Genomic DNA, 25,870 nt, shown 5'->3' on the forward strand with positions numbered 1-25,870 from the left:
AGCATTTGAGTCATAGTTGACGAATATGATAATATTGTTATATTTTTCCATCCTTGCTAAAAGCATCTGAATTGCTTTTTGATTAAAATTATCACAGTTTTTCCAACGAAATGAATTGGACTAACATAGACTTGAAGCACATTTCCATTAGCCTTCAAGGCTACCACTGCAATACTCGCTTTTTGAGTATTTTGAACCATACTTGCATCAACATAAAGCAACACATTTTATGGAGAAATAGTTAGTGAAGTGGGGTTAGTCACAACCTGTCGCTCTTGCTGCATGGTGTTTGCACTGTTTACTTCATCTGTAAACTCACTAAAGTTGATAAAGCTTTTGATAAAATTTCAGCATCACTCCATATCAAGGAATTAAATACATATAATCATTTCTTGCTTTCCAAATCATCCATAAAATAGATACAGACATTTGCAATAAAGTATTGTTATCCTGAATTTTGCCTTTATCCAAATATAATTTATCCCACCATGCTTAAAAATCTGAGATGAAATGCAAGCCAGGCCAAAGGATAGGACTTGTTTTCCACACTTTAACAGATCTTGAACATTTGAAAAACATGTGTTCTAAGGTTTCAGGCTCCATTCCACAAATAGGACAAGTTGAATCTATAGTTCGAATTCTCTTTGCAATAATGTTTCTAACTGGTAAAGTTATTAGGATGCATTTTTGTAAAAAATGTTTCAGCTTGTTTTTAATCTTCATTGACCAAATGTGATTCCAGAAGGATTTAGGGAAGCATTGAGAGCTACTTTCAAGTCAATTAACCAAACCTCTATTATTTGAAAGAACAAGTTTTGCAAGATGATACCTAGATTTCACTTCATACTTACCAGAGTTTGTAAAATGCCAAATAAGTCTATCATTGCTTCCCCTTAGGGATACTGGAATGTCTAGAATTGTTTTGACATCATCCTCATTATACAAAGTATTCAGAAGTTGGGTGTTCCAGGAATTGGTATTACAATCTATCAAGTTTGACACCTTTAAGTTCTGTGCAACACAATTTATTATACTACATGGGTAAAACGAATTGTCTCTTGGCAACCATGGATCCTTCCACACTCTCACTGATTCACCATTGGATATTATCCACCTCACACCTTTAACTTAGTGATCACGTCCCTACAAAATGCTCCTCCAAATCCAAGAAGTATACCTATGGTCTTGTGCATGTGGTTTTCACCTTGATTTATTTCATTAATGAAAATGCATTTATCAATCAATTAGTTTGTTTAAGAATATTAATGATAGATAATAGAAATTGATGAGTAATCTCAGAATGAAAAGTTTTTAAAAAATAACGTAAGTTTTGCAACAATCAAGAATTTCTCTCACAATATTTGGAGATCTCTAAGTTCAATAATATAAAAAGGGGTTCATAGGCAGATTCTGACAAATTTGCATGAGGCGTGTTTTTAAGCCCTTGGTTAACTCTGAAATACTGGACGCTAAACAAAGAGCATACTCTGTAGTGAGGTAACAGTTCTCCTAATCGCCTACTTATTATGATAATGAACATCATTTAAAAACTAAAAGATAACTCTCCAGCAGACGCCATGTATAGTTGTTATTACACCGTTAAATCTAAATAGAGTGATCCGTATTAGTGGAATAATTGCAATACAACTATCTAGTCTCATTGATAAACAATATATCGAGCTTGTCTCAGCTGTCAGGTTTTGTCCGGTTAAAAACCTATCATATGTCAAATATCCTGAGCACTTCTCCTCATAAACTACACTTATTATGATAATAAACATTTCACTTAAAATCTAAAAGATAACTCTCCGGCGACACCGTCTACAATAGCTAATACACTGCCAAAATCCGGAAAGTGATCTGTACAGGTTGCATAATTGCAATGCGATTATCCAATCTACTGGTAAAGGAAAGGCAGTATACCAAGCTTGTCCCAACTGTCAGGTTTTGTCCGGTTAAAAACCTATAATATATCAAAAATCTTCAAAATCCAGGAGTATTTGAGGATGAATTGTTTGTTCAAGTGACTTCAAATTTTAAATAGTTTCTCCTCTTAAGACATAAGATTTAAAAGAAAACAATAGAGCCTTCAAATCTAGGTTTGAACAGCTACAAATGCTAACTACGCAATTCTTTTGCCTTCTTGTCGAAAAATACTTCCGCTTTTCTTTTCTTGCTTTCACCTACCAGCCTTTTAACGTAAGAAATATATCCATCCACGTTGAATTTCCTCTTGCAACCTGCATTGTTCATATACCTGATTTTCCCAAATACAGGGCGCTCTCGCCAACCCTGAATTAGCCCAAAACATGAAAAATCTCAGTTGCAGTTATTGAATGTCCTAAAAAATGTGGTATATATTAGTTCACTGAAGTTACTAACATATTTTTCTCATATTCGAACCACACAAGCAGTTGACTACCTGCCACTTAGGATGGTTACCAATTAACTATGAGCGTTACAGTTACATGTTATATTACACACGGTGGCACACCTAGTATTTTGAATATTGGGTGCCTAGTAATTTTCAATGTTGGTAACATATCATTTTTAATACTAGTGGTGTCTCTGCTATACTTGATGTATGCCTCCGCTACTCACCGGGTAATCCCCTACCTATTACCACCACAAGTACGGGGTAACTCTGCCCGCGAAGGGTTAAACGGATGAAAAAAGATCACCTAACATTTCTTGTCTCTGCTGGAACTTGAAACCTCGTCTTTCGTGGTTTTCATTCCACTTCGTTGACTGTAAGTAGAGGTGTCAAATGGGCGGGTTGGGCTGAATTTGGGCGGGTCAAAATGGACCGAGTTAATAAATAGGTGGTCAATTACTTGGGCTAAAATGGGCTCAAATGCGGGTCATAACCCAACTCGCACAATTCTTACTAAGTTTTAATTGCTTTATTTGTTCTTTTATATTTTTTTAGTACCTTATAAAATTATTATTTTTCTTTATTATGACTATATATAACATATCAAATTTAAAAAGTATTTTTGAAAATATTTTGACAAGATTTCTCGTGAGTCAATTTGGGAAATATATCAGCCCAATTTTGATGGGCTGTGCTACTAAATGGGCGGGTTTATGTTTTCATGGGCTATTTTGCCACCTCTGACTGTAAAGGCTACATCTGTGGGAGAACATTCAGTATTTTGGATTTTGCATAGGGATTGGTTTACAATTGTAGCCATAATACTTCCCAGTGTGCGAAAAGATATTTGCGTGCTATAATTTGGATTGTTGATCAATACTAAAGACAATCACACAACTACTTTTCTGTAATATTGAAGGGATTAAGCATGATGACCTGGTCGTGTACGCCACATATTGACCACATGCATCCAACATAACCACTAGGATCCCTTCCATCAATATGATACTGCAAAACAACAAGATTTCAGATCAGAACTCTGATGCATCTCCAAATGCAATTGCTGCAGATAGATTACCTTATCATTCAAATATATTGTGATAGCCAGAGCTTCTTCCGGTCCACTTGTCCATTCGAGTATCTTTTTAGCCCAATACATCCTGCATAAAAATTTGAAGTTGAACAAATGAGCCATTCAAGCAGTATTTCTTGATAAAAGAAGAAAGTTATTGAGAAAAAGAGTAGAGAGTTAAATCAGAGCATAAACAGAAAATTAGTAGAAGATCCCAATCTTTTGGTGAATCAAAAAGAGGTACTAGACCATAAAGCATTATACTGCATGTAATCAACAAATTAATAAACTAAACCTGTTCTATACAATTTTGTGAAAGTTTTAATCCTTGTTCATGTTCACTAGCGAAGTGAGAAGCACCAAGAAATGGGAAAGCCTGGCTACGTTATGATTAATACGCGGTAAAAGAACCACCAATATTCATTCTTCTTTCTCATATTCAATAAATATTCTCAGTATTCAAAAGTCTATAACATTTACCAAATATCATTTTTCCTCATGATAATCATTCCACCACTTAGTATCTGTTAAGACCGCTGTTCATAGTATTCTGCTGCAAAGTACTATATCTGAAGATTTTCACTGCTTGCTGACAAACTAGAATAAGCTATACACCAATTACCATTTCAATTCACTTCTGTTTGATTTTCAACAGAGAGATCTACATCTCATTTTGCTTTTGGCTAATAAGATTTTATTTACCAAATTACCTTTTCATTTTGCTTCCTTTTTAATGTTCAACGAGAAACCTACACCTCTTTTTTATTTTGGCTGATAATATCCGCTTATGGAAAATATACTACTTTTAAACGTGCTCTTAACAGGGTGGAAAACAAAACAAACACAATAAAAGAATCAAGCATAATTAAGTGATGCAGAAGACCAGATAATGCATCAGAGTGGAGTCACTTTTCAGGAATTCAACTAGCAGGAGCAGGACATAATACGGAGCAGTATTACTTGCCTCATAAAACCATGCATTTTTCCATGATGAACCATCTCTAATTGAGAAGCATTCCAAAGCTGAACCAAAAGAAAAAACAAGAAATAAACAAATCAATAAACAAGTTGGAAAATATATTTGAACTCATAGCAACTGAAACACATGAAAAGAACCATTTCATCGCAAGATGTGAAGAGGATCCTGCCAGAAACCTAAAAGCATTAGGTGAAATAGCAGTGCCATGCTAAGGTGTTCCAATCAGATCGATAACTCTTCCCTCACAACCTAATATTATCACACTTTTGACACTTCTTTTAGTGTAATAATTAAGATGAAAAGGTAATTTACAGTGTCTGCAGTTTGTGCCTTCTCCAGTTGCTCCCGCCTGCAAAAGACCATATTCACTTCCAACTTCAATACCATATAAAGTAGTTACTAGAATCTTACAATAAGTTTTATGTTTCATCTTCAAACAAACTCTTATCAATTTATAGAGATTTGAAGAACAGATAGTTAAGAAGCTTATTGTTTACATGCCTACTCTAGATCTACAAAGAAAACAAATGAAAGTACTTCACTCACGTGTATATATGTTCACGCTTATCAGATGCATGTTCCATCAAGGTTTTACGTGCCCATTCCCATGCACCCAGTAATGAATCATATCGAGGCTGGTAATAGCAGAAGTTATCAGCAAGCTCTCTGCGCACAATCATTTCCTCCAGAAATGTGTCAACTGCCTGCATAAGCAGCAATTAACCAAATAAGACTCATACAGGATACTGATAATGGATATATCCTGAGCCAATAGGAAACCTATAAAAAACGAGAGCAGCTTACACTTCACCTAAGTGAAGTAAACCACCCAATTTTCTCTCCTTTACCCCTCCCAATTCCTTCCTGGACCCAAATATAATGCAACAGCAGGCAAGTAACTTATCGACTAATTCTATAGACTGAAGAAAGGATTTCTTATTAAGCAGAATTATAGCACGAATGTAGATGGACAGACACGATTCCACGACCTGAGTATAATTTTTCCGAACTTTGTGTGCTTCTAAAGCACATCTCTGCGCTGATATCTGCCCAAAGTGCAAATAAGGAGAGAGACCAGAAAGTGCTTGGGGTTTCAGAGGGTTGTTCCGGTCCGTTGAATAATTCTTCAACCTGGTAGTCAGGAACCCTTTTTTACTTCCCATTAGTACTTCCAATGCAGCATCTTCACCTGGTTCACACCATTCAATTTCAGGAACTTCTGCTCCTTTCCTGGTGCATTGATCAATTTATACCATTTGTAGACTAAACATAAAGATTCACTAGATTGTTAGACCAGAGTGAATATCTTACCTTACAACATCTGCAATTAGTTTTGGCCAATCTATTGGAGGGTTTGAGGAAGACCACTTTATCTTGGAAGGCCCTATTGCAGGCAATTCAATCAGATACTCAGGAAGCAGCTTATTTATTTTACCCCGTAGGGTTCTAGCACTGTATTCCAATTTATCTGATGCCACCCAAAGAGGAATAATATTGTGTGCATCAACCTCGTGTACTGTCACCGATTCACCCACCCTCTCACAAATTTTTTCTTTCCAACTCCGAACATCTCTCAAAGGTGAGAAATCCGTTACTAGAAGAGAAGCTCCACATTCTTTCAGAAAATCGGGAATTGTATCTACAGCTTGTCCCTGTTCAAGACAGGCAATTGCATAATGAGCTTAAAAAGGACTACTAATAAGCAACAACAAGAAGGAAAAAAAAAAAAAAAAAAGTAGAGAGTAATACAAAGGTTACATTCAGAATTCCAGCACAAAATCATGGGAATATTTACATGTAGAAGCATATCCATATGTGAGATGCAGCAACGAAAAATGAAATGAAACATAATGTGATATTTGATCATATACCTAATCAATCAAAATCCCAACATAGTTAGAGTACTTGGCTATAAGTATCTTCAATACCCATTCTACTCGCTCTCATTTCATTCTATTACTATTAAATTCGGGTTCTCCAAAACTAGATGTTATCTAAATTTCACATGAACCTAACTTATTTTTAATACAATTTCTACTTAAGTTACTACAACATCTATTAGGTGAGAATGAAAACTACAGCTGCTGATTAACTAAAAGCACATAATTGAAGCTCTAAGCACGCACAATATATAAATAATAAGTATACCTAATCAACTTTACAACATAATTCATGAAGTTCTGAAACCAAAACAAATAAATAACAACACAAATATAAGTGCAAAATGAACATTTTATAAGCAAATGCATATTTAAAAGTACCAATTTTTTTTTACCTGAAATAGAAAAAATGGAATTTGAAGAGTATTTTCCAGGTCACGGTGAAGTTTCTCAAGGCCTCTAAGCATAAACCCTAACTGTCTAGCTTTTGCACCTAAAAACTGATCAAATAAATTAAAAGCAATAGCTACAGGTACATTTGCCTTGTTAGCTTGATCAACGGCGTGGATTAATGCCCAATTATCTCTTATCCGTTGATCTCTGAACATCCAATATACCACTGGTCCAACCAACGGTCCTGATCCTTGCTTTACAACCCGGATCCGACCCGACTGAACAACTGGAATCGAAGATGCCATAACAAAACTGTTGCTAACGTGCGCCGGTGGAATGGGCGTAGGTTAACGGAGATTAAATGTTTTTTGTGATATGTGTGAAAAATTGGTTGAGCTTTCGTGTTTAGTTAATGGAGGGAAAAATGAAACGGTTAACGGTTGTGGTATTCGAATGAGACACGTAGTGCTTTTTTATTGGTTGGATTTGTTGAGTGAGCTGATTATTTGGGCCGGGTTAGTCGAGTCCAGCTTTGCCAATCCAGTAAAACGAGCCCAAGGCAAGGGGTCATTTGCACTTTTGTCCCTATTTTGTGCTGGAATTTAATTTTTGTACTTCAAAATCAAACTTATGTCTAAAGGGATATAAGTTAGACATATCTTGTGGATATTATCATGTGTATGGCCCTTTAGCTAGAAGTTCGATTTTGAAAGGAAAAATTAAAGACCAGCACATTTGAAGGGACTGTGCAATTATTTGGGGTCAATTCGCAAGAATGGCCTTATTGTGGGATGGTCTTTAATTTTTGTTCCTCAAATTGTTGGTCTTTAATTTTTATTCCTCAAATTGTTGGTCTTTAATTTTTATCCTTCACCTAATACCATGATGTTTGGATTCGAACCCCGGCTCAGTCAAAAAAAAATTTGCAAGGCAAAGTTTTGTAGCAAAGTTAGGCCTCATGTAGAATTTTGAATGCAAAACTCTATCATCAAAATTCTGCATGCAGGTAGAGTTTTGCATGTCTTGCGAATCCAAACTTATGCCTGGAGAAATTCCTTTTTTTTTTTTTTACTGAGCTGAGATTCGAACCTAGAACCTTGAGGTATTAGGCGACGGGCTAAAATTAAAGACCGCCAATTTAAGGGGCAAAATTTAAAGACCAGTGCTTTTGAAGGCCAATCCGCACAAAAAAAAAATGATTATTTGGGTCTGTAGAATGTCTGGGCCACGTATCAAGGAGTAGCCCAATAATCTTATTAGTTTGGAAGGAAAACAAAATTGAATTTCAATTTAGCAGTGTTTACATGGAGTTTGGAGGTAGAAATTTCACGGGTACCATAGTTGGACACCGTGATTTAACAAGTATATTCTTTTTTAAAAAAATTCACATTAGTCTCTACTGAACAACTTCAACACATGCAGTGTCTGAATTTAGGTTCGATCAGAATGTCTAAAGTTTCATATGATTGAAGTTCGGACTTCTACCTGAAGTTCAAGCAAATATGATAAACTTCAAACAAAATTTTAGACACCGCATATCTGAACTTATTCTAGAGTGGGTAAATTTTTAAATATTTACACACTATTAATATGACTCAAATGGTGGTCCCAAAATCTGATGTTTGTGCAGTTCGGCCAGATTGGAGAGGTTATATGTGTATGAGTGCAACTTATATACTATCAAACGCAGTGCTTGTACTTTTATGTGTATGGGCGACTTGATGAAGAAAATTTCCTTATATTATCGGTGTCTATAAGTTAAACGCAGTGATTATACTTTTAACGGTCACAAGTTATATGCAACGAATCCGGAAGATATAATTCATATTTTATCCTTTTTGTTTTTCTGTTCCTTATAGTTGCCAATCATCAATCTTTTGTTGGTTATTATTAGTATTATAGAAATGATTTGGTGATGTCAATTGTCAAGGCAGGCAAGCAGCTCGTTGTAGGCTTGTAGCTCCCCTTCTTTGACAATTGACATTACAATAAAGTAAGGAGAACAAAAAAAGTAGTGTGTTATAATCCGTTACACTTCATAATCCGTTGGCCAATGGTCAAAATACTCAAATTTACAATTTAAAAATGTGATTGAAGATTAATTATTAATTTTACCAGATCTTTAATTAATATTTATCAAAAAATGATTTACAATTATTAGATAAAATTTTGTTTTACACTGTCTATACATATATATAATTTAAATTCTATTGGTTAAGTGTTTGATACATGAATGTTGGCAATAAAAAATTAGACCACGTTTCTATTTGTTGAAAGAAATGATGAAGGCCAAAAGCTCTCTAACCTTTTATCCTTTCTTAGCGCTTAATCAACCATTATTTGATTATGACTCTTTTGAACTTCTTCTGTTATCTTAATTTATTTAGTTATTCACAACCTACCAAAAATATGTAAAGCGTAACGATTCATCAAATCCCATCTAGTTGCTTTTAATTAATTTCATTTTAAGGCTTTTCCTTATAGTATTCAGTAACATAATGGTCAAATACAATGTCACATGTAAATACTATAGCAAAAGTAGGCTGCTAAGGGAAATAATGGGAATTTGTGGACCTACAAATAAAATACAGCCAACATCTTTTGTGGTAAGCAACCTACTAAATCTTGGATTTCTACACCAAATCTCCTTTAAATATCATCTTGATGGAAAAGACAATTATTTCCATCATATAATGATGTAGTTTGTCGTTCTACATTTCTTGTAATTGTACGTACAACTTTGTCTTTTCATTTGATTGTCACACCACTAATCAACTGCAATGACATAAATTAATTTAGAAGTCTGTTTAAATATATTTCCACCAACATCCCAGTCCTAAATCCGATAGCATGTGAGTTTATCCAATTTTTAATTGGTTATTTGTTTCTTTAGTTATAAAAATTCAAAATGATCATATCGAGTGATTTTTAATAGTCCACGAGTCCCTTTTACTCCGGCCCTATTTATTTACTTGTAAGTGAGCAAAAAACCTTAGAGAATGTTTTGTCAAATACTTTTAACTATAAAAATTTTGTTTAACTTGTAGCACTTTTTATGCAACTTTTAAATATATAAATATATATAAAAAAAATAGGGTGTTAATGTTTGAATTATATGTTTACACAAAATATTAATTGCATCGGTCTAGTACGGAGCGCTTCCCTTTTTACGCGGCATATTTGAATTAATCGAGACCTAATGCGATTCACGCAATAGGAATTTAGATTAATTGGAGCCTGATAGGTATCTGATACCTTGTATAAGTTGTACTTCCAATTTTTATCCAGTCTTTTGGAAGAGAGAGAAGCTATAGACATATGTGACAGATTTTTTATTTTTAACTAATCAATCAAAGAAATATAGTACACCACTATAAATATTGGCCTAATGATGGTATTCTCCGTGTATATTATCCACCTACACATAATTCAATAATAAAAGAATAATAAACCAAAAGTATGACCTAAGCCAGAAAAAGTGGGAAATGGTATTTTAAGCCTAAAAAATAATGGGCGCTCCATTTCAATTATCATAATTTTGGATTTAGCCCCAAAAAGTAAGCAAAAGTGGATCTTCATTTGTGAACCTATATCATTAATGTAATGGTAGACGCACACATGTAAAAACGACTATACCACAAGCATTGAATTGTCGGAAGAATAGGCCCAGCAAAGCGGATACAGGATTTCAATTTATGTATTTCTACAATAATTTCAAGTTAATACTACAACAAAAATTAAGTTCATAATCAGATATTTACTATATTTAGTAATTTTTTAAAATATATATTAGATTCATGTAAACTCGTAATCAAGACTCTAGATCAGCCTTTGTGCACCCGCAAGCAGAGGCGGATGCAAAGTACTGCTATCGGTTTCATCTAAACCCAATATTTTCGGTGCGAAACATAGATTTATGTGTAAAGATTCACAAAAATTGCAACAAATAATAAATATCAACCTATAACTTAAAAAGTATAACTAATTTAATGATACAAATATTGAACCCGCATAATTTGATTTTTGAATTCGTCTCTGTCCGCAAGCAAATGATGTCCTACCCGAGAAAAGAAATAAGTCCTTCAATTAACGATTAAAAGGACATGATTAATGTTCAATCAAGAACGTGGCGTGGGGTATAGCAGTTGAAAAAACAAAAGGGAAATGACGATTTTAAGTGTAGTATTAATTACAATAATTATTGCGATTTAGATGGGAAATTAGTAAAGGACAATTGCAGTAATAATTTGGTCTGTTGTTCTGTGAAAGCTTTGTTCTAACTAGAAATTGTATTTGAACTTTGAACTACTACCAAAACCCCATGTTCCTCTATGAGTATGTCTCCCTCTCATACGTGCCACATCCACATGCATGGATGATGTACTATGGCGCTTATGTACCATAGTGGCATAAGTTCAAATTTCATTAGGATAAGATCCACGACCAATAATAAAATTTATCGTCATACAATCAGAAGGTTATGAAATTAATTTAGCCACGCAAATAATATCTTGCATAAACGCAATGTAAATAGTATAAGATAACCTTAATATAATAATCCTTTTATTTATTTCATGTATAATTTTTCTAACAAAGATGCGTTCAATTTTAACTGTTTTTTTCTCTGATTCTTCTTCATCCTCTCGAAATTCCTATTTAATTTTCAGAATAGTTTAAGACTTATTGTGTCAATTTTGCTTTTGTAAAAACGAACAAGAAATTTTTTTTACATAAAATCTGATAAATTAGGTTCTTGTATACATTTTGTGGACTTCTTTTGGTATAATTTTGTGGACTACATATAGTTGAAAATTTACCTTCACTAAACTATCCTCTGGCATGGATCAAAAGTAAAAAATTACTAATCTTTCCCCTATTTCAAATCTAGTATTATATCTTACTTTGACTTACGAGGCCTAAGAAAATCTTGAGAATCTGGATTATTTATATCGTTTGGTACTTGAGATAAGGTGGAATATTTCGGGATTAACTTTGAGATAAATTAATTACCTTCTTTGATTGAAGATATAAATTTATTCCGGAATAAATTTACACCTTCAACCAAACAAGGTAATTAATTTATCTCAAAGTTAGTCTAGGATAACTCGCCTTATCCCATCAAAGTTGGTATTATTTTATCCCACCTTCCAGGTGGGATAAATTAGTCCTGAGATTATAATCACAGGAATAATACTGAGATAACTTAATCCGCGTACCAAACGATTGTGAGGGAATACATTCAATAATACTCCTCCGGACAAAAAAGAATGTTCACTTAGCCATTTGCACACCCTTTAAGAAAATACTAACTCCTAGCCAAAAATAGGTAATTTAACTAAATTATTCCTAATTAAATAAGTATTGAGATTTGATCATTTAACACTTAATATGAGCAAATCTGTATAAATAAGGTTAATTCTTTCTTAATTTGATAAGTAAATACTTTTTTTGATTAAAATAAAAATTAAGTGGACACTTTTTTTGATCTGGAGGAAGTATATAAGACGTTTTCGTTATTTTTTTCCAAAACAAAGGTTTAAAAAGGCTTTGAATTAAATGCATTTTTCAGTTTTGAATTGAATATAAGCGGAGATGAGAAAGGAGAAAAGTTTAGAAAACAGCCGGCAGAGAATCTGGTATTTAATGAAATGAGGTCTCGAAGAGCAGCAACTGTTACGTCAAAGTGTACGGACGATGACGTTTTGATCCATACAGAACAAAAACTTTATATTATTAAGTTAGGGATAAGGAATAAAAATAATTATATCGAAATTATCAACTACACACCTAAATTATAGTCTTATAATGTCTCTAAATTTTATTTTATTTTTTTATTATTTGCACATGTTATGTTTTAAGGAAAAATTAACTTAATCAACAGCCCATTTAACATTTAAACTCAATATAAACATATTTTGTTTTTATCAACCCATTATAACCACCTTGCACATGATTTTAACTTTATTAGCCAGTTAGGAGTAAATGTAGGATTTTGATTCTAATCACAATTTTTTAGGGGTTAGGATACGTACAGAATCTAATTATATCATTATCCCTTTAAACAAGGATATATATATATATATATATATATATATATATATATATATATATATATATATATCTTCATCTCACACAGTTTTCTCAATCGGTGAAATTTTACTCTAGAGTTTTTTTATTCGATTTTCTTTGGTCAAGAAGGCTTTTCACAAGAGTACAAAGACATGTAGAGAAACGAGAATAAACCTATCCCTTTGGATGTTGTGGATGACGATTTTGTATAAATCACTTGGTATAATTGATGTGTAAAATGGATACAAAGACTGAATATATGGTGTACAAATCACGTTTTGGTATAAATGATGTGTAAAGTGGATAAAAAGACTGTAATTTTTTTATTTTTTAATCATAACATGTGCTTTCTTGGTATATTTGATGTGTAAAATGGATATGAAGACTGAATATCTGGTGTATAAATCACTTTTTTAGTATAATTGATGTGTAAAATGTATATAAAGACTGAGTATCTGGTGTATGATCATTTTTTAGTTATAATTGATGTAATTATTATTAACATGAAATTGTAATTTTTATTCAGCTTTGGGATTTTTATATTCCTCGTGAGGATTATTTTCATACCAGAGGATTATTTTAGCGGATAAGTGAAAAAAGGATATTTTAATACTATTTTAGGGCTATTTTATTTTAAACATGCTTCTAGGGCTACAAAAAGTAATCAGCACTAATGGCTGCTATATACGTTTTTTCCCATGTTTTAACTTATTTTCTTACCTGATAATTAATGAAGGAAGTAAATAATACGAAAAAATAAGTTCAATGAGAGTCATAGAACCGCTGCATATTTTAGGTGTGTTTCATCATAATTTAGGTGTGCTTCTATGCCTTATCTCTTATAGTTATTGCAGAAAAGGTTCAAATATGTCCTTAAAGTATTTAAAATTGAATAGATATGTCATCCGCTAATATTTTAGCTCAAATATGCATTTACCATTCAATAGTTGGTCCAAATATACCCTTAATTTAATTGAAGCCCCTCAATTAACCTAATTATAGCTGATTAATAAGCGAAAAGGGCCAAATATACTCTTAAAGTATGTGAAATTGAGCAAATATGCCCTTCATTAATAGTTTAACCTTTCTTTAAGATGTAACATTCCTTTATTAGGGATCCCGACTCACTACTTTTCTCGTTACTCACTATCATGGGCAGAGCCACAATGCTAGTGACGGGTTCCGCAAAACTCAATAATTACAGCAAATCCTGCATTTTTATTAAAAAAATTATTTAATATGTACAAATTAATAATGTTTTCAAAATCCAGTAAGAGCAAATAATTATGATTTAGAACCCATAAACTAAAAACTTTCATTTTTTTTTTTTGCACAGATTTCCCTTCAAAGGCACTGGTCTTTAATTTTGTCCCTCAAATTGCCGGTCTTTAATTTTTGCCCTTCGCTTAAAAATGTGGTCGAAAATATTCTCAGGTTTTGGATTCGAAAGTTTAAAAAAAAAATTACAATGCAAGGCTTTGCGAAAAGTTTACCTTAAGGCAAAAAAAACAAAAAATTCTTTCTTTTGCCTTTGCCTTTGCCTTAAAAGCCTGTTTACTTTTTTTTTTACTCTGCTGGAATTTTACAAAAGAAGGTCTAACTTTTGCCCGAATAGGCCTAATTTTGCAACGAAACTCTGCCTTGTGAATTATTTTTTTTTTACCGAGTTGAGGTTCGAACCCAGAACCTCGAGGTATTTTAAGCGAAGAGAAAAAATTTAAAGACCAGCAATTTCAGGGACAAAAGTTAAAGACCACCCCCGAATAAGGGCAATTGTGCAAATTGCCCAAAAACTTTGGCTCTGGCTCTGGGGTGGATCTATTGTTGATAGTTACGGACTCAGGTGAACTCAATACGTTTGTCCATATATATTATATATATCTTAAGAAATTTAAAAACTATCTATCAATACTTAACTATAAGTACAATTATTACTACATTGTTGGAATATTAACTTTAAATAGTTATAAAAAGGCCGTAAATTTCAAATCGATCCGTCTCTGCTGACTATTCAATTAATTAAATTTAAAAAAACATAAAATAGCTGGAAATAGGCGATTTAGTGGAGTCTTGACATGAATATTAGTACTTTTAAGTGTTGGTGGAAGATTGGTCACTAATGTACGATAGAAATAAATGTAGGAAGGGCCATTTTGCTCGATTAGTGTAGTATGGTTCCAAATGTCGAATATGTAGATTTATATTTCATTTGAGGTTGTGAATCCTCACTCAATCACAATCAACTTTAGGATGCCCAGAACCCTGGAACTGTCCTTTATGTATAACCTAACATGGACTCCTTCCATTCAATTCCATTTTGTAATAATGTTGGATCCTCCAAATTGTTTGTCCTCCTCACCCCACCACCCACCATCTAAACTTATTTTTTATAACGTTAATGTTCAAGCTAATTTGTGTGCATCTTAGTTATTTCATTGGATCACCGGCCTGTCCCCTAATCAAACTACTGAACAAAATTGTTCTTTCATGTTTCTACCATGAATTAGGTCATCAAAGATGGGTTGAAGTAATTGGGGTTTTATGATTCTAGGTTAACAATGCACAACTATAATGAATGACAAATATCAGATGATTATATAAAAATAGCATTGCTCTTAAGTCTCATCCCTTGTCTATTCTTGGCAATGTATATAATTTATCCTAGTATTCATGAACCATGATGGTACATGTTATTAGGATTTTTGTTTGTGCTTGGTATTTTAGTAGACCAATAGGTTGGGAATTTAAAAAGAGTAAATTTTAATGCACTTAAAAGTGTGGTCTGGTGATCAACAAATTAAAATGGGTTGACAACCATAAGGCCTCTCAGGTTCAAATCAGGGCAAAGTAACTAGATGATCTCTTCTCATTTATCCATGTCTTGATAGACAAAGTTACCATGTGGACTGTGGTATATGATGCTCCCATAAAATTAATCAAGGCGCGCACAAACTTCGATCGCCCAGATACCCCAGTTATAAAATGAAAAAAAAAAATATTCAAAACAATGTCCATTCACGCAGCCTTTCATGACCCAAAGGTTGGGGAAGCTAAAAGGGAATGGATTTGCTTATTTTTCAATAGCTTAAGTCAGTTCTTTTAGCATTATTTCAGCTTAGCTTTTCTGAAATAAGTTAGCAGCAAATGCCAGATATAGAGATTTAGTTAATTTTAATCTATTAATTTTCAATCAAATGAAACGTTAAAAATATTTAAGGGCCTTGGTGAAATTTCCCAAACACAACTGGTTTTTCAAAATTAATTCTTCTGTAAATAATTTCAGATAAACACATTACTTTTCGAATACTATCAAATTCAAACGCCACCAAAAAAGTTAGCAGCCGTATATAGAACTTTAGGTATGGACCATTTTTAGTACTACTGTTGTAGGTCTTCCATATGATACACGTGGGATTCCAGAAATTGAATATTTTTATCTCAATGTATTTTGCAGTTTGAATATTTCCAGGGCCACAAATTCCTTTTCCCTTTTCTTGTCAGATAAATAACAATAATAATATAAAGAGAGTATGGTGTTGTTTAGGAATAGAGATATACAAATAGTATATAGTAGTAAGCAACCGAGGATACTGGTGTTTTCCCCCTTTCTTTCTTAGTAATAAAGTTTGAAAGCTAATATTTAGCTTCTCCTTTAGCTTATGTTATCCGAAAAGTAATGACTTGATTAATAAAAAATAGTGCCGAATAAACCTACTAAAAGAGATAAAGTATTTCGAATCAAGAAGTTATCCATAAAACAACACAAATTAGAAAGAAAATATCATAAATGATCCATTAGGTTTAGAGATAGATTTAAAATAGTCCTTTAAATATATTTCTGAGCAGTTCTGATCCTTAAAGTTTGTAAAAAATAAACTTATTTTATTTCCGTCAAATATTTAACAAACACTTATTGTTAGATTTAACAAGAACTACAAAAAAACATTTAATTGGGTACTAACATTTGGAGATGTTTTTCTTTTTTGCATTTTTTGCTATTTTTAGTCTTTTCTAGTGTCCGGTACAATGTAAGCGTTTATAGTCTATTCGAATGTGTGATGAAATTTTTCGTATTGCAATTTTTAGATTTTAACGCTACGAGTTTTTGGTTCAATATTTTTTTTTTTTTTTACAATATTCGTTAAAACTAATCGGCAACATTTGTTAAATATTTGACGAACATAAAAATTATTCATCTTTGATAAGCTTACAACTACTCAAAATATACTTAATAGACTATTTCAAATCAGCCTCTAAACATAAATATAATGGACTACCTTCACCAAATTGCCTAAATTTTAAAGTTATTAAAATGAAACGACAGGTGCAACAAAAAGTAGAAGAAAAGAAAAAGGGCTTTTTAAATAGTTGGCAGCGTAATCGAGACGAAAGGAGGTGGTTGGTCCCAATAATGTCACAAGGCACGAAGAAATACTGTACCATGTGAAACTACAGTATAAAATTTAACAATAAAGTGTCCTATTTTATCCGTATCTTTTTCTCCTTAAGAATCTATCTCACTATTTTACTTTTTTGCCTCTTATATTTATTTCTTTTATTATCACAAGAAAAAAAAAGAAAAAAAAAAAACTCACTAACGTCCATTGAGTATGACGTTTTCCTTGGGCCAATTTACTTGTTTGTACTAGGAAATAAAATTTTGGACCAGTGTGGGTAGAAAAGACATGTGATTCTCAAATTTATTACTACTTCTTTTAGGGGTAAATTGAAAATTCATATTTTCATAATGTGAAGTTCTAGTAAAGACTTATAAACACTACAATCTAAATTCTGAAAATTCGTGGATGAGGTTGAATTTCACGTTAAATAGAAATTTATCTTACAAAATTTTGACCAAAACATTTTATGTTTTTAAAAAATTCTCACAATAGCAGAACACTCCTTTCTTTCTTTCAAACTCTCAGTTGTTTTTGGGATGACGAAATTATTTACTTTCTTAAAGTTATTATTTTTTGATGTTTGATTGTCGGTTTTTTTTTCCTACAAAATTAGGAAGGATAGCAAAAAATTAGAACTGAATCAACTAATATGAACACAGTATAAACTGCTTGGATATTTATTCTCAATTTTTGGACATTAAATCATTTTGAAAGGTTAAAAAAGCCACATTAGATTTTCGGGTCAAAATATGTATCTCCCCACAAGATTTACTTAAGCTTTATTTAGATGACGTTTATCTGAATAGTAACCCGTTTGGCCATAAGAATTATTCAATTTTTTCCGGAATCAACGTTTGATCATGAAAATTTCAAATACAACTTGAAGTTGTATTTAGAATTTTTCACAACCAAAACAAGAACATTTCAACAAAAAAATACAATTTCAAAAACTTTGGCCAAACACGACTCAAACTCCAACTCCAAAATTTCAAAAAAATGAAAAAGTTTTTGATTTCTATGACCAAAACTCCTGCTTAGTATTGTAAGTCTTTACTTGAATGACCATTATTGATTTTTTCTTTTTAAAAAAAAAAAACAACAAGAGTACAAGTAGTATAAAGAGTGGTAGAGAAAGAAATGATGAAAAGGAAAAGAATAAAAGGAAGATGATTACAAAGGCGTTGGGAGAGGAAAAGAATCTTGTAGAAAAGTGAAGAAATATTTGTCGTCCTATAACAATAATTATTATACCTCACTTTATATAATATTTTAAAAACTTTGGGTAAAGAAGATGAGTGGAATGTAGTATAAGCCATAGGCCATAGGTTTGAACTTTGAACCATTCAATTCAAAAGTAGAAGAACAGTGAATAGTTTGGTGAGCAATCTGTTTTAGTATTTGGACACTGCTTAACTAAACCTTGCCGATAGGAATTTCTGTCTCTCCACTTAAATATTTAATCACTAATTACACGTTAATTAATGGCCCCCATTAATACTAGTACCATATACTCCTTAATAGCTAAATCCATCACCATGGCCCTCCGGCCATACAAATACAATCGATGTAACTAATTTAAAATTTGCAAGTAGATTAGATTTGACAATCTTAATTAGTGGACGTAGCCCTTAGTCGAGAGATATGACATCTCTTTGTAATATAATCATTTGATATTCAAATTTTACTGATTTGATTATTTTGGATTCACGTCGAATAATTCACAACAAGAGTAAAAACAATTTCTACCAGAAGATTTTCCCAGAGCTGGAACTTAGTCTTCTAAGTAATTAAAAGTAATATTTTGAATATGTGCCAAATTGTTTACCATAGGAGTAAAAACAATTCCTACAGAAAGATTCTTTATTCCAGAGCTCAAACTCGAATCTTCTAATTAAAAATATTTTAAATTCGCGTAGAATAATTCATGAGGAGTAAAACGCTTATTACAAAATGATTCTTTAGTTCCAGAATTCGAACTCAACTCGATCTTCTAATTAATGTAATAGAATATCATTTTGATTATTCTTCTTCTACTCACCTTCACCCACCCCATAAAACGTGTAACACAATTCATTTTAGAAAACTTTGAACTGTTATATAACTACTCCTTAAAGCTCAAAGGTGATTAGTTAAATCTTAAAATTGAACATTTTGTTCGACAATATGCGCAAATTTACTACAACTAATTATTCCTTGATGCTTTTCATTCCCGTTACAGTCTAGGCACTATAGTCTACAAAGTACGATATGTAAGTTTTAGGGTCATCACTTTCAATAGTATCCTTATATAACAGCTAATTAAACTAATCAGGTTTAAGACACACCAGTCAGTAGTCCACATGTACATTTTCGTAGAACAATGTGTAGTCAAAACAGCTTGCACACATTAGAAGTTGACCCAAAAAAAAAATATCAATCAATTGTTTGATAACTTTTTCTTCTTCTTAATCGTTCATAGTTTTATGTGAATTAATATATTACTAAATCTAATGAGTTAAAGTTACTTTAAAGTAAAATATAAATGTCTTCTATCTTTATAAGGTGACACTGCACTTCAAAAAAAATAAAATGGATTCAGTAATTCAACAGAATCTAAGAAATGATCAAAATAGAAATTAATTGTTTGCATAGAATATTGCTATCTCGGGCCAACACAAGTATTGGATAATTCAACCAAGAAAGACGTATGTACACACGAGCCATGCTGATAAGAACCAAATATATGTACATCTCCACCAGCAATTAGACGGTGGTCACCATATCCTTTTTTTAAATTATTGTAATCGTGGTGTATGAACCAATTTGCGCACACATCGATTAATTCCACAGGATACCTGCTACCTCCACCAACACAGGCACGAGTGAGAAGAAATCACCTAGTGTAACTCGGTCACTGTAAATTTTTCTTTTCATCATTGCATTATGGTGCCTCCTCAAATTTTGCTTTAAATGGTATAAACAGAATTGTATAAGATTTTAGTATAGTCGATTGTGGTTAAAAGTACTAAGCATATATATAAAAAGAAGTCTCGTACGAAAATCAATCAACAACTTCCTTTTAACCCCCACCAAAAAAATGATAGGGAAAAAGGAGAAAAAGGAAATATGCCTTTCCCTCGAAGGGTATCTTCTCACTTATGGAGCTATCATACTAAAGTTTAAGATATCAAAGAAAAAGACGATAAGTTCTCATAAAAATGCCATAAAACTTGTGTTAACAACAGTTGCTGTGTGGTCATAGAATCTCTTTTTTGGTAGCCTAATACACCATATTCTTAAAAAAACACAAAGAAGATAATGCTTTTACCGCACAGTTAGAAATTTCAGCCATAAGTGACACAAAGTAAAAGCCTGGTACATGCCACCACCACTTTACAAGAATAGACATTGTTCTAACATTTTCCCCAAGAGTTTTCCAGCAATTGCTTGATGCCTTCAGAAAATTAGATGGAAAGCAAGTAAAAGTCACAAATCAAACATACAATCAAGTCACCAAAAAGTATATAGAACTTCACTGTTCATGAATGCAATGGTGAAGTGAAGTCAATGAATATGTGGGAGGCACGAAGATAACTCAAATTCTAAGATTTCAAAATGATGTAAAGATATTACTCTAGAATATATCCAAATTATGATGAATGCATCATTTGAAAGATAAAACCAACGGTGAAATGCGGATGAACTTTAACTATTACCGGGGTAATGATGGTTTTACATTAATGAAAGTCATCCGAAACCAGCAAAATTTAGTCAATCTTCGTTGCCATGTCACTATCAAGCATCTCTTTGTGTTGCTTCATGCCGACAGTGTCCTTCTACTTTGGGTCCTCCCACAACTTTTCACAATGATGGGGAGCATCATCCAATGACCCTGCATGAACATCACAAGTTTTGAAATTTTTTAAGTGAGAAGTTACCCAAAGGTGATTTAACTTACGCGACTTTTTCTCTCTCCAAAACAACAAACATTTTTTTGGAAAGAATTCAACTTCTTTCATGTTGGGGGGTCCAAGAGTCAGTTGTTGGAAGTGCTCTTCCAGCTATAAAGATTGATCAAAGGTCCTTGACAAAAGGGGTTGTTATCAAAGCCTAGCAAAACCTCAGTTTCATAGGCTTCATTTGTCTTAAACAACCTCAGTCCTTTTTATCGGAAAGTGCTCGGGTGATATTATCTGAATGATGTCCTTTCTCTGCTCATTTCCATACTAGCCTCTTCGTCTATGATCTAGCAGTTTTGCCGTCTATCCAGAGTGACTATGACCTTATGAAATGCTTCTGAATCAAGAAAAAATAAGTAGCACTGCAGACAAGTCAAACTTCAGTTGGTAAATAATAATGAGTTGAAATATTACTTGGAACAAAAACAAACGGAAGCATCTAATGTTCAAGAACCAGAGGTGGAGGCAAGATCCGAAGGTTGTGGGTTCGGGGTTCTAATTCTTTAAAGTTATTGGGTTCTTAATTAATAATTTGTACATATTTGACAAAAAATTTAATACAAATATATGGTTTGGTTAAAAGCTACTGGGTTTAGCCGAACCCATGCCCGAAGGGCTAGCTCCGCCCTGTCAAGAACACAAATCAAAAGGCAGGAATAAAAGTAAAGTAGAGAATACTAGTGAGGTCGAAAACAAATAAAAAGTTAGATGGTCAATCATCTAATAATCTAATTTGAACCAAGTTATAAGCAATTTTAAATTTTTAACGGGTTAAAATAGCATGTTAACAAATCAATGCCGACAGTAATAGCTCTTCACAACAATAAGATTATCATCTTACAGTTTGGAATCTAACCAACTTGGGGAACAAGCACTCGTTGCACATACCAGAACTTGCCAGAATGATATTGAGAGCATGAATTGACACCAGATTGCAGCGCAGAGGTACAGCATAGGCACATAATAATCTTCCAACTTCCAAGTACAGAAAAGAACATGTTGTATCAGAGGCCAAAGTTCTTCATCCGCTTCTTGATAGCACGTCCACGCAATGTTGCATTTGGTTAACCAACTCACATCTATCAACGGAGTCTGAAGAACTGATCATTGGATTTTTCGCAACACTATAATTAAGTGAAATTTGGAATGGAGATGTAAATTTATCAGAAGAAGACCATTCAACAAATCATTCTAAAGGATCAGTTTATTGAACCAATTTTTATCCCGCAAAATGAGGATACTTTTGACTACGGAATTTACCATTGAAGTAAGACTAGCAAATTTCTCTCAAAAAGAGTCCTTTAAAGTTTAATCTGGACATAAGTGAACAACGTCTGTGAACTGATTGTATCTTTAAAGACAAAACTGAAAGAAATTTCATAAAATTAATAGGATATATCCAATAGTAAATTTCTGATCTTACAAGAAACGGGAAACAAAAACCTTCCCCTCCACATATATTATGAATTCCAAACTACCTAAGAATAAAAGCAGTACAATACTTCTGTCCTGCAACTTCTCTCAATCAGCTTTTTGTTACCAAGCAAGAAGCTAGTTCAATAGTCCTCCATATCCAAGAGCACTACCAAAATTCTTGTTAAGAGTAAAAGGGAAAGCACGACAGTGTGGAAAGAATTTCATTTCTTCAGGAAAAAATTCCTACAGTTGTAGTCATAAATAAGAAAAATAGGAACACTACACAGAGGATGTATCAACAAAAACCTCATTTAGCACATCATCCTCACTGTTTGCCAAGGAAAAGAGCTCCGCATCTTTGTCTTCATCACTAGAACAATCCCTCCTCTGAAGCTTCGAATGAGCAGCAATAAAAATCAACTTCTGCGCCTTGTCCATTCCCACTCTTGAATGGGAATGCGCATTCACCCATCTCAAAACAGACCAGTTGCATTTAAAACCGCATGAACTTGCACGAAGAAAGATTAGCCTAACCGCCACTTTCCCAAGTGACTTAAATTCAGTGAGATGAGTTTCCCACACAAGTCGGCTACTTTGTGGATTTGCAATCTTCATCTTTCCAGTGGTGGGATCCCTTTGCTTCAATTGTACGGCTTGAGCGTAAACGGGATCAAGTCCTTCAGTTCTCCATTTCATAAGCTCCATTAATGCAATGTGAGCCTCTTCCCTAGACACAAGCCGTGTAATGAGCTTGTCCACGTCTTTCTCTTGCTCCGGTGTTAGGCATTTAAACGGAGGTAAGTACTTGCCACTAGCATCCCTAATCAGATAAAGGGGGTCAAGTATAAATGCAGCAGCCCAAGCAGGATGATAATTCTTGTTGAATCTCCTTTCAATTACTTTCTCGACAGGTGGCTCGGTGATGTGAAACTTCGAACACCAATCCTTCACTTTAACCCTTAGCTCCTCCCAAAGAGGAAGGCATTGCCCTACACGTGGCTTCTCTGTCTGAATATCCTGAGCCATTGACTTAATTAGTTTTACCAGCGAATGCACTGCTTCCAGTTCATTCCAAAAATGCGGGCTCCTCATCATCTCTTCGAGATCTCTAGCAATTTGCTCCTCCATAGACAAAATCTTATAAGATTCGTCCAACAGTACTAATTGAAGTGCCCGTGCTGAGCTAAGAATATCCTCCACTAAGGTGTACACAGGTCCAAAATCTGATCTTTCATAACCACGCAAAGGTACTCTCAGTAAACCAGCATGCCCATACTCCTGCAACTGATACTTGTGAAAACTATTTCGAAGTTGAGACTTATTATTAACGAAATTCGCGAGGTTTAAACAATTCTCAGTTACATTCTTGAACAAAGGAAGCTCCTTACCAAAATCCTTAACCAAACTATTAAACGCTTGATACTGACAAGAAACATTAACCATCCAATGATGCTGATTCTCTAAGTTCCTCAAAGCTTTAGCCTTAAACTTGTCTGCAACTATACCTACACATTGGTGCAAACTGTTCCCACAAATTTCAGAAATTGTCTCCATAAAAATCTCCTCCGCGTACTTCGACTGCACGTATCCACTAGTAAAAACCGCCCTTCTAAACACGCTGGTCCCATTAGGAAGATTCACAGACAAATTAACCAAATTTTCTTCACCAACATGCCCGTAATTCTTCGACTTCCAACCATCAGATGCAATTTGAAAGAACATCGCATCACGAATTTTTGCCTCGGATTCAACCTTCGCTTCCTCATACTTGCAATCCAATCTTGAACCAACAAAATCCCTCCTTGACAGTGGAGGCAAACCAACTTGATTCAAAAAAGACTTAAACTTTGGATGTTCAAGACTCGAAAACGAAACTGACCCACAACATTCATACACCCAATCAGCAAGATAATCAAGTGCATTATCAATTTGTGATTTACTTAATGTTGGACCAGGTGATGCTTTAGGACTTTTTAGCTTTTTCACACTATCTTCCAACATAGCTAAAGCACCTAAATCCTCTTTACCACCTGACAACATCAAATGCTGCTGTGTAGCATACACAGCACCACCTCCACCTGGCGTACCACCACTACCGCCACCTGGCGTACCGCCACCGGTGACAACTGTAGTTGCCATTGAAACAACAGGAGAATAAGCTAACTCAACAGCAAATCTTGATGGATCAACAATAGCTAAAGGTGGAACTTGATACGATGTTGTTACACTATTTGAACTACCACCCCCACGTGGCAAACCACCAGAAGAACTCCGTTTACGTTGATTTTGCGGACTTAACGGAGTTGGTGACGGCGTTAAGCCAACATTAGTTGTTGGTGGAACTGAAGAAATAGGTTTAGCAACGGAGTTACTGCTAAAATTAGGACAAGTACCTCGTTTAAGATGTTCAGAAGCAGTTCTTGAAGGGTTTGAAGCAGAAAAAACAGCATCACATAAAGAACAACGTAGTTTAACAGCTTTAGGTAGTCCGCTATCAGAATTATGAACTAAAATAGGTTCCAGATGTGCCCAATACCAAGCCCCTTTACCTTTAATAGCTTTTGTCCTTACCATTACTAACCCTTCATATCTTTTTTGTACTGCCTTAGCGTTAAGTTCGTCAACGCCACCAGTAGTGGGGTCAACAGTGATGGCTAAAGCAGTGGTTGTTGCTGTTGTATTTGGTGTAGTAGACGTCATTTGTTTAGATACCAGAAAAGCCCCCTATAACAAGGCGAAATAATTACTAGTACTAATGTATGATGATATTTGATGAATCTTTTTTGTAGAGTAATTGAGCATGCATTTTTTTTTTCAACCAGGAAATGTGGCCGGTAAAGGAGGTTGGTCCATAGGAGGAAACAAGTGCGGTCAAATAGGGAGAGAAAAGTGTAGTGGTCCTAACTGACAGTGGGTTAGTTTTTGGACACGTTTTGAAGGTGTGTTTGGTGGGAAATTTTGGAGGAGTTTATAGAATTAGTTCCAAGCCGGAGTTTTGGCCGGAACTGGTGACGGAGAAGGAGAGAAAGAAGAGAGAGTTATTATTAGTGAAAAATATAGTGAGAGAGAGAGAGAGAGAGAGAGTGGTGTAGTTGAGACTTGAGAGTAAGCTTTGGTCTTAACACACAGGAAGGATTGTACTGTTTACTGTTTGACGAATGGAACCTTCTATGTTCTAACGCTTGCCCTAAAATAGATGTTTGGCTTTTTTAGAATCAAATAACATGAACTTTGGCTAGTATTTTATGATATATTCTTTTTATCGTATTAATACGAAAAGAATTATAATTTATAGTATTTTTTTATGATTTTTAAATATTTAAATCGTAATTTTAAAATATTAAATTAT

At 33.7% G+C, this 25,870-nt stretch overlaps 2 protein-coding genes across 3 annotated transcripts; both read right to left on the reverse strand.

The window, feature by feature from the left end:
* Positions 1 to 1,874: 1,874 nt before the first annotated feature.
* LOC132030432 (deoxyribodipyrimidine photo-lyase) lies at positions 1,875 to 7,130 on the reverse strand. 2 transcript variants are annotated; one of them, XM_059420064.1, is made up of 9 exons: positions 6,701 to 7,127; positions 5,737 to 6,077; positions 5,415 to 5,655; positions 4,972 to 5,129; positions 4,738 to 4,774; positions 4,411 to 4,469; positions 3,453 to 3,534; positions 3,311 to 3,382; positions 1,875 to 2,292 (listed from the first exon to the last, which is right to left on the reverse strand). In XM_059420064.1, exons 1-9 carry the CDS (start codon positions 7,001 to 7,003, stop codon positions 2,119 to 2,121), a joined length of 1,467 nt encoding a protein of 488 aa, XP_059276047.1. In that variant the 5' UTR covers positions 7,004 to 7,127; the 3' UTR covers positions 1,875 to 2,118. The 2 variants fall into 2 exon arrangements, with proteins under 2 accessions (XP_059276047.1, XP_059276048.1); XM_059420065.1 differs by lacking the exons at positions 4,738 to 4,774; positions 4,972 to 5,129 and having other exon boundaries at positions 6,701 to 7,130.
* Positions 7,131 to 22,480: 15,350 nt separating this feature from the next.
* LOC132030433 (uncharacterized) lies at positions 22,481 to 25,618 on the reverse strand. Its single transcript, XM_059420067.1, has one exon. It carries the CDS (start codon positions 25,219 to 25,221, stop codon positions 22,801 to 22,803), a length of 2,421 nt encoding a protein of 806 aa, XP_059276050.1. The 5' UTR covers positions 25,222 to 25,618; the 3' UTR covers positions 22,481 to 22,800.
* Positions 25,619 to 25,870: the final 252 nt, after the last annotated feature.

Source organism: Lycium ferocissimum, chromosome 9 (assembly GCF_029784015.1).
Source record: "Lycium ferocissimum isolate CSIRO_LF1 chromosome 9, AGI_CSIRO_Lferr_CH_V1, whole genome shotgun sequence".
NCBI lineage: Eukaryota > Viridiplantae > Streptophyta > Magnoliopsida > Solanales > Solanaceae > Lycium > Lycium ferocissimum.

Bases quoted from the DNA above. Each gene is read 5' to 3' on its own strand.
- LOC132030432 (XM_059420064.1), bottom strand. From the start codon at position 7,003: ATGGCATCTTCGATTCCAGTTGTTCAGTCGGGTCGGATCCGGGTTGTA. The intron at 6,078-6,700 runs GTAAAAAAAAAT...TGTCTTGAACAG, and splicing joins TTCCATTTTTTCTATTTCAG to GGACAAGCTGTAGATACAAT. The intron at 3,535-4,410 runs GCAAGTAATACT...ATTTTTATGCAG, and splicing joins AAAATGCATGGTTTTATGAG to GATGTATTGGGCTAAAAAGA.
- LOC132030433 (XM_059420067.1), bottom strand. From the start codon at position 25,221: ATGACGTCTACTACACCAAATACAACAGCAACAACCACTGCTTTAGCC.